The 10,963-nt window shown below is 67.0% G+C and overlaps 2 protein-coding genes across 2 annotated transcripts; one reads left to right on the top strand and one right to left on the bottom strand.

Moving 5' to 3' along the window:
* Positions 1-48: 48 nt before the first annotated feature.
* Positions 49-4,499, bottom strand: LMNTD2 (lamin tail domain containing 2). Its single transcript, XM_082660152.1, has 14 exons — positions 4,309-4,499; positions 4,067-4,219; positions 3,579-3,663; positions 3,312-3,467; positions 2,933-3,004; positions 2,762-2,850; positions 2,268-2,472; positions 1,648-1,949; positions 1,343-1,532; positions 1,131-1,250; positions 850-1,046; positions 480-607; positions 336-388; positions 49-232 (listed from the first exon to the last, which is right to left on the bottom strand). Exons 1-14 carry the CDS (start codon positions 4,494-4,496, stop codon positions 101-103), a joined length of 2,070 nt encoding a protein of 689 aa, XP_082516278.1. The 5' UTR covers positions 4,497-4,499; the 3' UTR covers positions 49-100.
* A 2,139-nt stretch (positions 4,500-6,638) lies between these two features.
* RASSF7 (Ras association domain family member 7) lies at positions 6,639-9,301 on the top strand. The gene is made up of 6 exons (XM_082660723.1): positions 6,639-6,695; positions 7,260-7,390; positions 7,551-8,263; positions 8,424-8,552; positions 8,629-8,710; positions 8,793-9,301. Exons 2-6 carry the CDS (start codon positions 7,267-7,269, stop codon positions 8,822-8,824), a joined length of 1,080 nt encoding a protein of 359 aa, XP_082516849.1. The 5' UTR covers positions 6,639-6,695; positions 7,260-7,266; the 3' UTR covers positions 8,825-9,301.
* The last annotated feature ends 1,662 nt before the right edge of the window (positions 9,302-10,963 follow it).

Raw genomic sequence — 10,963 nt, 5'->3', positions numbered from 1 at the left:
TGGCACCGCCTGCCTCCGGCGTTTTCTCCCCGCCCCGCCCCGCAGCCACCGTCGTGGAGACGCGGGAGCACAGGCGCCGCTGCCGCCGCCCCGCCCGGCCCTACACCGGCCAGCGCGAGTCCGCGGTGATGGGCGGGCAGCTGAGGAAGCGGAAGCCGAACCTGCTCTCGGCCGTGCTCTGCACCGACAGCGCCACCATCGGACAGCCGCGGTCCACGCTCTTCCGGCCCACCTGGGGGGGCGGAGCCTGAGTGGCCGCAGGGCGGGGCCGGGGCAGGGCGGGGGCGGGGCCGGGGCGGGGCGGGGGCTGCCCGGACGCCCGCGCCAGCACTCACCCGGACCTTGTGTTCCTTCCTAGCCTGGCAGTCCTCGAGGCCCAGCGCGGCCTCTGCGCGGGACAATGAGGGTGTGGGGTCGGCCGGCCGCCCCCTTCTCGCTGTCCGCCCCTCCCTCCACGTCCCTCCCTGCTGCGCACTCACCGGGGACGGGGATGGGGCTGGCGGGCAGGAGCTCTGGGTGGGTCTCGGCGGCGCCCTCGGGCCGCCCTGGCACCTCTCGCTGGCGGAGGAGCTTTCTGGTGCTCAGGCGGGGCAACTGAACCCGCGTCCTGGGGGGAAGGGCGGTGAGGGGGGTCGTGAGAGACAGAGCCTGTCCGCGGGAAGGGGTGGTTCCGGAGGGGACGGGGCCAGGGGAGGTGGAGGACCTGAGGGGTGTCCTGAATAGCTGGCGGGTGGTCCTGGCAAGGGCGGGCCCTGGGGAGGTGGGGGACAGTCCTAGTAGGGGGTCTGGGGTCTTTGTCGAGTCTGGGCCTGGGGAGAAGGTACGGACTGGGGGACCCGAGGTTCTCACCCCGGCCTCCGGCGCCCGGCCCGGGCCTCCTGCACCCGACCCTTGCGCGGGGGTCGAGGCAGGGGCTGCCGCTCCGCGAGGTCGGCACCGGGCCGGGCCTCTGAGAGCGGGAAACGGTCGATGGACAAGTCGGTGTTGTCGGCGAAGATCCTGCACACGGGGGTCACGCAGTGAGCGGCCTGGTGCTCGCTGAGGACCTGCGGGGCCGTGGGGGACACGGTGGTCACCTCCACCCCGCAAAGCCCGCCCTTCCCACCACCCCCGCTGGGACCCGCACTGACCTCGCCTTGGGGGTTCAGGAGGAGGGTCACGCAGCCCCGGCTGGAGTGGAAGTGGACGGGCTCCTGGCCCAAGGAGAAGGGTGGCTGCCGCTTGGTGCTGCTGGGCGCCTCGCCCCACACCTGGGGACGGCGTCGGCGGCCAGTGAGGGGTGAGGGGCCGGCGGCGGGGGGGCCGGGGCGGGGCCGCGAGGGGCGCGGGGAGCAGGGCGCACCGTGATGTGTTGCCTTGGCTCCAGCAGCGTGCTGGGCGGGAAGCGGTACATGCACACGGGGAAGTCGCGCACCAGCTGCTGCAGCACGAAGCCACCCAGGTCGGCCGTCTCCTCCAGCGACTGGTTGAGGATGCGCACGAACCCCCGGCGGTGGCTCACCGCCATGATCTTCAGGCAGGAGCCCGTGGGGCTGGGGCGGGAGCGCGGGCAGGGGAGCTGTGCCGAGACGTTCGGGCCCCTCCCACCGTGGTCCCGCTAGGAGACCTGCTCCCGCCCTTGCGCTCGGGGCTGCCTCCCGTCCTCACCTTGGACAGCGCCCGTAATGCCGGGGGTGGGGATCCGCACGGGACTCAGGCTCCTGGCCATTCTTGCCCTGCCTGTCCGAGTGGGTTTTCCGGAGATCCAGGGAGAGGCGGCCTGTCCAGGAGGGGAACCCCAATATGGAGGGTCCACTGGGGACATCTCCGGTGAGGCCAGACCTGGCCCACTGCGCCCTGAGGCTCCACGTGGGAGAGGAGCAGCAATGAGGTGAGGGTCGGATCGCAGAAAGGGGAGACGGCTGGACCCAGGAGGCTGCGCGAAGCAGAGGAGCGCCTGGCAGTACTTGCTGGGGCGTGGGGGGATGTGGATTCAGGCCAGAGCGCAAAGGCGGTGGCAGCCGTCCTCCAAGACCACCTTAACCCCTAGGGATGTGGCTGGAAAGGCCCCAACTGCCTCAAACTGGGCTACTGTGAAAGCCCAGAGGGTGGGGGACACCCTGTAGGACTTTGGGCAGAGATCACAGTCCCGCGGGGGTGGGAGGGGGAGAAACCAGGGGAGCCCCGCCCACTCCACCTTCCCACGTTGCTCGACTGTCCCCGCAGAGGCTCTGTGCCCCCTTCTGCTCAGCAATGTGGCCTGGCGCCTGGAGAGGGTCCCCTGTCACTTTCTGCATATGGTAACGTGCAGCCAGCAGGCAGCTGCTGGACTCAGAGTCGGCACCCCCAGAGCTGCTGGTGCCCACCAGGGGCAGGGAGCTCCACTCGATGCTCTTGAGACGATGCTCACTCTGCCGGCAGTACAGCTCTGAGTTCCACTGGTCAGGCTGTGTGGCTGGTGGGAGCTCCGGGAGCGGCGGGGCCCAGGGGTGCCTGCAGGCCAAGATCAGCTCGCTGCCCGTGGCTTCAGCTCGTGGACCCCAGCCCTGCCCCCATCCAGCCTCCATAAGGAGGGCAGGGCACACCAAGTTGTGGCCCCAGTCCCTAGGATCCAGCCTGGGCAAAGGGCTCATGGCTGGACAGAGATGGCCCCAGAGCCCTTTCCCTTCTAAGTGACCTGTCCAGGGACACTAAGGGGTGGAACTTGGAGTTTGGTCCATACCAACCAAGGCAAGCCCTCCCCTCCCCTCCCCCCTAGGGAGTCCCCACCCAGTGCAGTTACTGTTGATCTGAGCTGCACTCGAGGTTGGTGAAGAGGTTGGGGTACCGGTGGGCGACGCTGTTCCAGTCCACATTCTCCAGCCGGAAACCCTGGCCAGGGAGCAAGAAGCACATGACCTGACCCTCCCGCAGGACTGCAGAGCCAAGAACACACCTGGAGGGCCTCGCTTACCTCCCCAGCAGTGGGGGGCCGATCGTTCTCAGAGAGGTCACTGGGGTCCATCAGGGTCTCTGCCGTCACCACCTGCACAAGGGGCAGCAGGCTGGGGGGAAGCGCTCCCCTCTGCCCAAGGTCACTCTCCCCTCTGACCTCCCCAGTGCCTGAGGCACACACTTGCTAAGTATCAGGTGTCAGGGACTACAGGGCTTGTAGCTCCTCCCTGCCCCAGGCCTTGGTCCTAGTTCCAGAGGCAGCCTGAGGGGGGCAGGCCTCCCAGGCAGCCCAGGGACCCGCGGCGGAAGCGCCAGTCTCAAGGGGACATGCTAGCTGTCGGAGGGAAGACCGAGGAGGGCGGACTTGGGGGGCGGGGGTGCCCAGAGGCCAGACTCACCTCCACACTGCCCGTGGAAGACCGCAGCATGCGGCCCACCCAGGAGGAGCGGGCCAGCTGCAGGAGGCAGGACTTCTGCAAGGCCTGCAACTCTGCCTCCAGCTGCCGCAGCGTGTTTCTGGTCTGCAGCAGCCGCTCCTCCAGGTGTGCCTTCTCCTGTTCGGGGAGGGCGGGGCCTTCTGCAGACCCTGCCGGCCAAGGCCAACCCCTGCCTGCCCCCTCCGCCCCCCGTCCGCACCCCACTCCCTGATCCCACCTGCCCCTCACCAGCTGGGCCTGTCCCTTCTGCTCTTCCAACTCCAGAGTCAGCTTTTGGACCTGGTTTTGCAAGAGCTTCCGGCTGCACGAGCTCCTGGGGGAAAGGGCAATCTCAGCAGCCCCCACCTCTGGGTCGGCAGCCAAGGAGAGAAGGAGGGGCTCCTCTTCACTGTCATTAGGGGCCTGAGGGCACAGAGTGCAACTGGGCCAGGCCAGGTCAGGCCCTGAAGAGGTCTGGGCTGGAGGTGGCGTCCAGGTTGGGTTCAGCACCCACAGACATGTTCGGGATTAGGGTCTGGGTGGCTTTACAGTATATTAACTTCTTCAGGGCTGGGGTGGGGGATCAGGACCAGGTAAGGACAGGGGCTAGAGGCGAAGATCAGGGCCAGGGTCAGGGCTGCGATCTTGGCAGTGGACTTTGGAGTCAGACATGAACTCGGAGTTAGGGTCAGCACGGGGACTGGGCAGGCGGGGGACCAGCAGTATATGCTGCTGACCTCTCAGCTGGAAGCCCAGCCACTTCCTGCAGGATACGGCAGTGTCGGGCCTCCCGGTGGTTCTCGATCGCCCACCGCAGGGCCTGGATCTCCAGTTCTCGCTGCCTCCACAGCAGCCGCAGAGTGCGGGGGTCCAGAGACTCCGGGGCAGACCTGAAAGGCCAGCGCTCCTTCCACTTGATCAGGCCCTGCTCTCTGGCTGGCCTGGCCCAAGCGGCTGACCTCCCCCCTCCCCTCCTTACTGCGGGTTGACAGAGGAGACCATCCTGGTGGAGCTGGGCTTGGTGTCCTGAGGGCATGCGGGAGCCCCACAGTCAGGAGAGGCGCTGGCTGGGGGCCCCACGTGGCCGCTGACCAGTTCTCGGTCCACCAGGGATGGGAAAGCCTTTTCCTCGGCATCTTCAGCCTCCTGACAAGACTCAGGGTCCATTCTTGATGTTGAGGGAGCTCAGAGGAAGGATGGTAGGGCTGCCCTGCGTCCCGTGTGTGGGCACCCCTGCAGGGCTCTCCTTACATGGCCAGCGCACGTGCGTGTGTATGGCAGCCCCAAGGTGGTACCGCTGGCTCACAGGGCGTCACTCTCCAAGAAGGGGTGTGTGTGTGTGTGTGTGTCTGCCCCACAGGACAGCACACTGCCAGTCACGTGGGTGTCCACACCTGCGTGTTTCTCACCAGGCCAGGGCAGCAGGTCACCCCCACCCCTGGCACCATGTCACTTGGGTGTTCACACATTCCTTGTCATCTCCCCCCTGTCACCCTTGCCCTCCAGGAGCTGTAATCCTGCCCCCCAGCCTAGTGCAAGTGTCCCCAAAGGTGCTAGTCCTTTGCCGGTGATGTCCCTGTCGCCCTCAGACCCAGGGCCCTCCCGCCAACGCTCACCTGAGGCCTGAAATCCAAGCAGGCCTGGGGAGAGAAAGGCTCTACAGTGTTGCCATGGATACCAGCACCCAGAAGGGGAGGGGCCGTTTGTTACCAGGAGTCTCCAGGGAGACCCCAGACCAGGGCCCTGAGTGGACCCTGGGCCCCCTCCTTGTCCAGCCTGAAGGAGAAGCTGTGAGAGGCTGAGCTACAGCCCAGCTAACCTCCGCAGGCCCAGAGGACACAGAGTGACCAGTAGGGTCTGCCATGGTCCCCAGCGCAGCCCAACACCTCCAACCGACCCTGGGGCAGGTTCCCACCGTCCCTCCCCAGCCTGACCATGGTGATCAGTGGGTATTGGTGGCATTGCTGCCCTGTGAGTGTGTCCACAGGCCAGCAGGACGGCCTTTGTGAAAATGTGGCCCTCACTGGGGCCTGAGCTGACTGGGGAGGAGGCAGAGGCAGGTGAGAGCTCGGAGAACCTGGCGGAGGGGCTTGCTGAGCTCTAACCAGCAGTGGAACCCCTCCTGAGTTCCTCCTACGGCCTCTGTGCCCATAGCGGCCGGTGCCCATTTACCTGACCGAGAGAGAAGCCTCCCCTTCCCCTTCCCCCATCCACCTCCACCACTGAGCAACTGCAGGGAGGCCTGGGGACACTTATATAACGATGACAATGGTCCCCTCACCCGCGCCTCTGGACAAAAGTGAGGCCCCAGACCTGACCCATTAGACTCACGCCCTCCAGTATTTGCCCCACCCCCACCCCACCTTCATTCCTTCACCATTCATTCATTCAGACTTTCAGCTTTTGCTCTTGGTAGGGCTTGTGGTGGGAGGGAGGACACCACCCCCCACCCCCGCCCGTGGCCGTCTGATTGGGCGAGTACAGCCTCTGGATGCCCTTGCCGCTGGGCCACACAGATAGCATTGAGGCTACGAGGGGCCCTGGCTGCTGCGCTGGCTTGGGGTCTCCTGGCAGGAGAGCAGGACTGGCCTGGTGCAGGAGCGTGTCCACAGCTTGGGCAGGCATTGGGCCCCACTGAGGGCAGGAAAGGGTGGGGGGAAGGAACCTCAAAGAGTCCAGGGCCTTTGTCCCAGGCAACCTCTGGGTGGCCCCCTCACCCACCAGGATTGTCAGCCCGGCAGCAGCCAGAGAGGTGCAGCGGGCAACCAGCTCCACTGCCTCCCGCTAAGAGCCCCCGACCCCTGTGCGTTCCGACGCGGGCCCATCAGGCCGGGGGAGGGGCGGTTCTGGCTCCGCGGCTCCGCTAGGCGCAGGCCGGGCTCGTGGGGTCCCAGGCCGGCGCCCCCTCCCTAGGCAGGAGGCTCCTCAGACTGGGCGGCTTCTGCGGAAGTCAATCGTGGAGCGCGGCCAGGCACCTGCCCCACGCGCCGCCTGCGACCGCGGTCTGGGACGCGCTTCCGTGTTGCTTTCGGGCTTGGGGCGTGCGTGGACCCGGGCTCTGTCCGCCCCGCTGCTCCCCGGAGCCCCGCCCACACCTGGGCGCCGCCGGGGGCGGGACGGGCGGGGAGCCAATGGGGAGGGCCAGGGGCGAGGCTCAGAGTAGGTGGCTAATGGGCGTTGGCATGGGGCGGGCAGTGCGCGCCGCGGAGCCAATGGAAGTGTGTGGGGCGGGGCTCTCCGGCCGTGGGCCAATGGGGTGGCGGGCCGGGGCGCTCCCGCGGCGCTGTAGGCGGCAGGTTGCGGCGGCGCCCGGCGCCTGGCAGCAGCCAGTTCGCGTCCGGATTCCGGAGGCAGGCGAGCGTCCAGGTGAGCTGCGCCGGGTCCCGGAACTTCCAGAGCGCAGGGAGCGGCCCCGGACGGCGATTCCGACGGAGGGGCGCAAGCCAGGCCGGCGTGGGGGCCGCGCCGCACCTGCACCCGCCCCGGGCGGGGACAGCGGCCTCGCGGCGATCGCGGGGACGGGCGGGAGTGGGGAGGGGCCGCCCGTGCCGGGTGCGGTGGGTCTGGAGGGCCGAGGTCTGCGGGCGGACGCCCCGCGGGAGGGGCTGTACCCTCCGAGCCAGGTGGCTGGGTCTGGTTAATGATTTGCCTTGTTCCGGGAGTGGGGCGGGGCGAGAGCAGGCTGGGAAGTGGGGAAGCCTCCGAGCGCTGCGGGAGGGCACACTGGTTCCCCCTTTGGGGGGCACTGGTCTTTGCTACCCCACCCCCAGGAATGCGCGGCCTGCAGGTGGGGCTGGGCAGCAGACGCTGAGGGGCAGCAGTCCTGAGCCAGTTCAGGGGGTGAGGGGCAGGCCTCAAGGAGGAAGAGCGGGGCCAGGCTGTGTTGGGGCCAGGCAGAGCCTGACCCTGTGGCCTTCACCCTCCCTGCAGGACAGGGATGCTCTCAGGGCTGGCGGCCATGGAGCTGAAGGTGTGGGTGGATGGCATCCAGCGTGTGGTCTGTGGGGTTTCAGAGCAGACCACCTGTCAGGAAGTGGTCATCGCACTGGCCCAAGCGATAGGTGAGTCCCCTGAAGCACGGATGGGCCCAGCAGGTGCACCTGGGGTGCCCCGAGGAGGGTGGGGCTGCTGCTGATCCCTCTTGCCTGCCCCCAACTGCACAAGCCAGGTGGACAGACGGTAAGGGATGTGGACTGACTGACCCCTCCCCCCCTACTCCAGGCCAGACAGGCCGCTTCGTGCTTGTGCAGCGTCTCAGAGAGAAGGAACGGCAGCTGCTACCCCAGGAGTGTCCCGTGGGTGCGCAGGCGACCTGTGGACAGTTTGCCAGCGATGTCCAGTTTGTCCTGAGGCGGACAGGACCCAGCCTCGCTGGGAGGCCCTCCTCAGACAGCTGCCCTCCCCCTGAGCGCTGCCCAATCCGAGCTAGCCTTCCCCCAAAGCCTCGACCAGCACTGGACCGTGAGCCCTGCAAAGCGCTGGCCTTCAGCCTGGGGTTCCCTGGGCTGGCCCCCGACCCCGTACCCCCCGAGCCTGTGGGTCCCGTAGCACCAATGCCGGGCTGCTGCGCAGACCTGCAGGACTTGGAGCGAAGGGTGCGCAGGAACGCAGCGGAGCTGGGCCAGGAGGCCTTCTGGGAGCAGGAGCTGCGGCGGGAGCAGGCCCGGGAGCACGAGGGGCAGGCCCGCCTGCAGGCGCTGAGCGCGGCCACGGCTGAGCATGCCGCTCGGCTGCAGGCCCTGGACGCCCAGACCCGCGCCCTGGAGGCCGAGTTACTTATGGCCGCAGAGGCCCCTGGGCCCCCCTCACCCACAGCGTCTGTCGCAGAACGCCTGCGCCAGGACCTGGCCGCCCAGGAGCGGCAGAGTGTGGAGGTGCAGGGCAGCCTTGCCCTGGTGGGCAGGGCTCTGGAGGCTGCTGAGCACGCCCTGCAGGTGAGCCCGCTGGACCCCGCACCCCTGCCAGTTCCTCCATCGCAGGGTGGATTTGGGTGTTGGTCTCAGGATCAGACGAGGGAGAGCATGAGGCCGTGCGGCTCCACGGCCGTGCGCCTCTGAGGGTCCCGTGTGCCTCTGAGGGTCCCGTGTGCCCTAGGCCCAGGCCCAGGAGCTGGAGGAGCTGAACCGGGAGCTGCGTCAGTGTAACCTGCAGCAGTTCATCCGGCAGACGGGGGCTGCACTGTCCCCGTCCCCACGGCCGGACGGGGCTCCCCCTGGCACGCAGGTCAGAGCGGTTCTGGAGGGTGGCCAGGTTGGCGGGAGGCCCAGCCCAGCTCCATGCTGACCCGCTCTTCCCACAGGATCTTCTGCCTCCGTCCAGAGAAGAGCCCCTGCTGGGAGCCCCCCCGAGTCCAGCCCTGGTGTCCAGCCTGAGCCCAGAGAGTATGTCTGTCTCCCCCACTCTGGGTGGGATGAGGTCCTTCTGTGTCCCCCGCAGCCCTCTCAGCCCATGTCTTCCCCACAGTCACCCCCATGAGGCAGAACTCCTGGAGGTAGCAGCTCTCGCCCCAGAGTGGACGTCCAGTGCCAGCCCAGCCCTGGGCTCTGATGACATGAGCAAGGGCAGCCAAGGCCAGCCCAGCCTGGATGACAGAAGGCAAGCTCGGGGTCACAGAGGACTCCTTCCACCATGCAGTGGGAAGCCCTGGTACCCTGGGTCTGAGATGGGACTCCTCGGAGCCCTAGGGTTTCTGCTGCAGTGGGCAGGGGAAGGCTGAGGACTCTTGCTCTAGTCCTTGTCAAATCTGTGCAGACCCCTGGAGAAGCACGGGGCATGGCCAGCCCAGAAATCACTAGGCCCCAAAGGCCACAGCTCCTTGCTGGGGAAGAGAGGTGCACGGACCACCCTGTGTTCAGCCTGTAGGTATGCGCTTGCGTGTGGGAGGCATCCTTCCCCACGTCCGTGTGTGTGCAGGTGCGCGCACACACGTGTGTGTGCTGCCTTCCTACCCCGACACTAAAACCTCAATAAACTGCCCCACGTGGCTTAAGTGTGTCCCAAGGCTGCAATGGGCAGGGTCTGTGGGGTCCCTGCGTAGTCCCCTGAGCTGCCTGGGGCTGGCAGCAGCCAAAGATCCTGAGATGGGGGCTTCCCAGGGACCAGTCATCAGTTGGTCTAAAGCCGGAGCTCCCAGGGGCTCACATTTCAGGCTGCTGTGTCCACCCACCCCCTGGGGGGGTGGCCCTTCCCTGTTGCTGTGCGGGGGTGGTGGTGGTGGTGGTGGTGGTGGTGGTGGTGGTGGTGGTGGTGGTGGTGGTGGTGGTGGTGGTGGTGGTGGTGGTGGTGGTGGTGGTGGTGGTGGTGGAGGAGGAGGTGGTGGTGGTGGTGGTTGGGGGGGGTGTTTCTCTCCTTGGCAACCTGAGCCTGGGGTTGGAGTGGTGCTGGGTGCCTGAAGCAGCCTCAGCACTGACCTGGGTTTGTCTGGACCCCTCCCCCACCTGGCTTCCCTCTCTGGCCTGCTCCCCACCAGCAGCAGAAAGCGCTGCCCGCTCTGGGGTGGCTCCTGGATATGAGGACTCAAGGACACGCCAGACCCGTCCATCAGGTTTCCTGAGTCTCAGAGCTTGTGGGGACTCCTGGGTCTGCGAGGCCCAGGGAGCTTTGCTGGCCCCTGGAGGGTGTGCCTCCCACCTCCACTCCCCAGGTGGGCATGAAGCCTCAGCTGCATGCCTGCAGCCTTGAAATTGGGGCAGGGCGAGGTCCAAATCACAGCCCTGGTCCTGGGCTGGGCCACAGGCTCCCAGCTCAGAGAGCTGTGGCTGGGATGGGAGAGCTCTGCCGGTCAGAACCTGGGGGGTTCTGAGGCTTGGGTGCAGCCACGTGTATTGAGGAACAGGGGACGGGACAGCCTAGATCACAGGGGTCTTCGTGCTTAGTTTGGGGGCGGGCAACTTTGGGATGGACTCAGCCTTCTTCTGGGGTGGCCCCTGAGCCGGGCCTGGCATTCCCCACTTCCTTTGGGGCCGACAGTAGGGGACGTGAAGTCCTGAGTGCAAGGAGCAAGGAAACCACCAAGCGCACAGCTCATGGGAGTAACCAGGAGCCGGTACTTCCTGCCTGAGCTGCAGCAGGGATGGGAGTGGCTGCACGGGCCTGGTGGCAAAAGGGATCTGGCCCTGGCTTCCTCTGTGGAGCCCCCAGCCCATCCCCTCACCTGTCCACACGCCTGCCTGACCTGTGACTCCAGATAGGGCCAAGCACAGGCCACACAGGGTGCAGCCTGGAGTGCACGGGCCAGTAAGGCCTTGCCCTGGGTGGGAGGACTGGGGACTGTCCGAGGGGCCTGCTCCCTTCATCTGTAGCCCCCACCTGTGCTCCAGAGGATTGGATGGGCCGCTGGGCACCAGCCCTGAGCCTTAGCACGGCGTCATCTCCCAAGCTGAGCACGTAGGCCAGCAGAGGGCAAGGCCAGGTGCTATCCAGGGACCACCCTACACACACAGGGGAAAGGGGAGGACCAGCCCATGCCCTTCCTAGTGTCGTGGGCTTCCCCACTCCCCAAAGGGCGGCAGACACAGAACTGGGCATACTTAAGCCCCCTGGTCTCCGTGTCTGTTTTCAGGGAACACCCGTTCCTTCTGAAGTCACTGGCAGGGACCTGCCCCTGGCCTGAGGCTGCCTCTGAGGATGCTGAC

The sequence above is a fragment of the Grampus griseus genome, assembly GCF_964374135.1.
Source record: "Grampus griseus genome assembly, chromosome: 8".
Lineage (NCBI taxonomy): Eukaryota > Metazoa > Chordata > Mammalia > Artiodactyla > Delphinidae > Grampus > Grampus griseus.
Note: the sequence above shows the minus strand (reverse complement) of the source record. Positions and strands in the feature narration are given on the sequence as shown.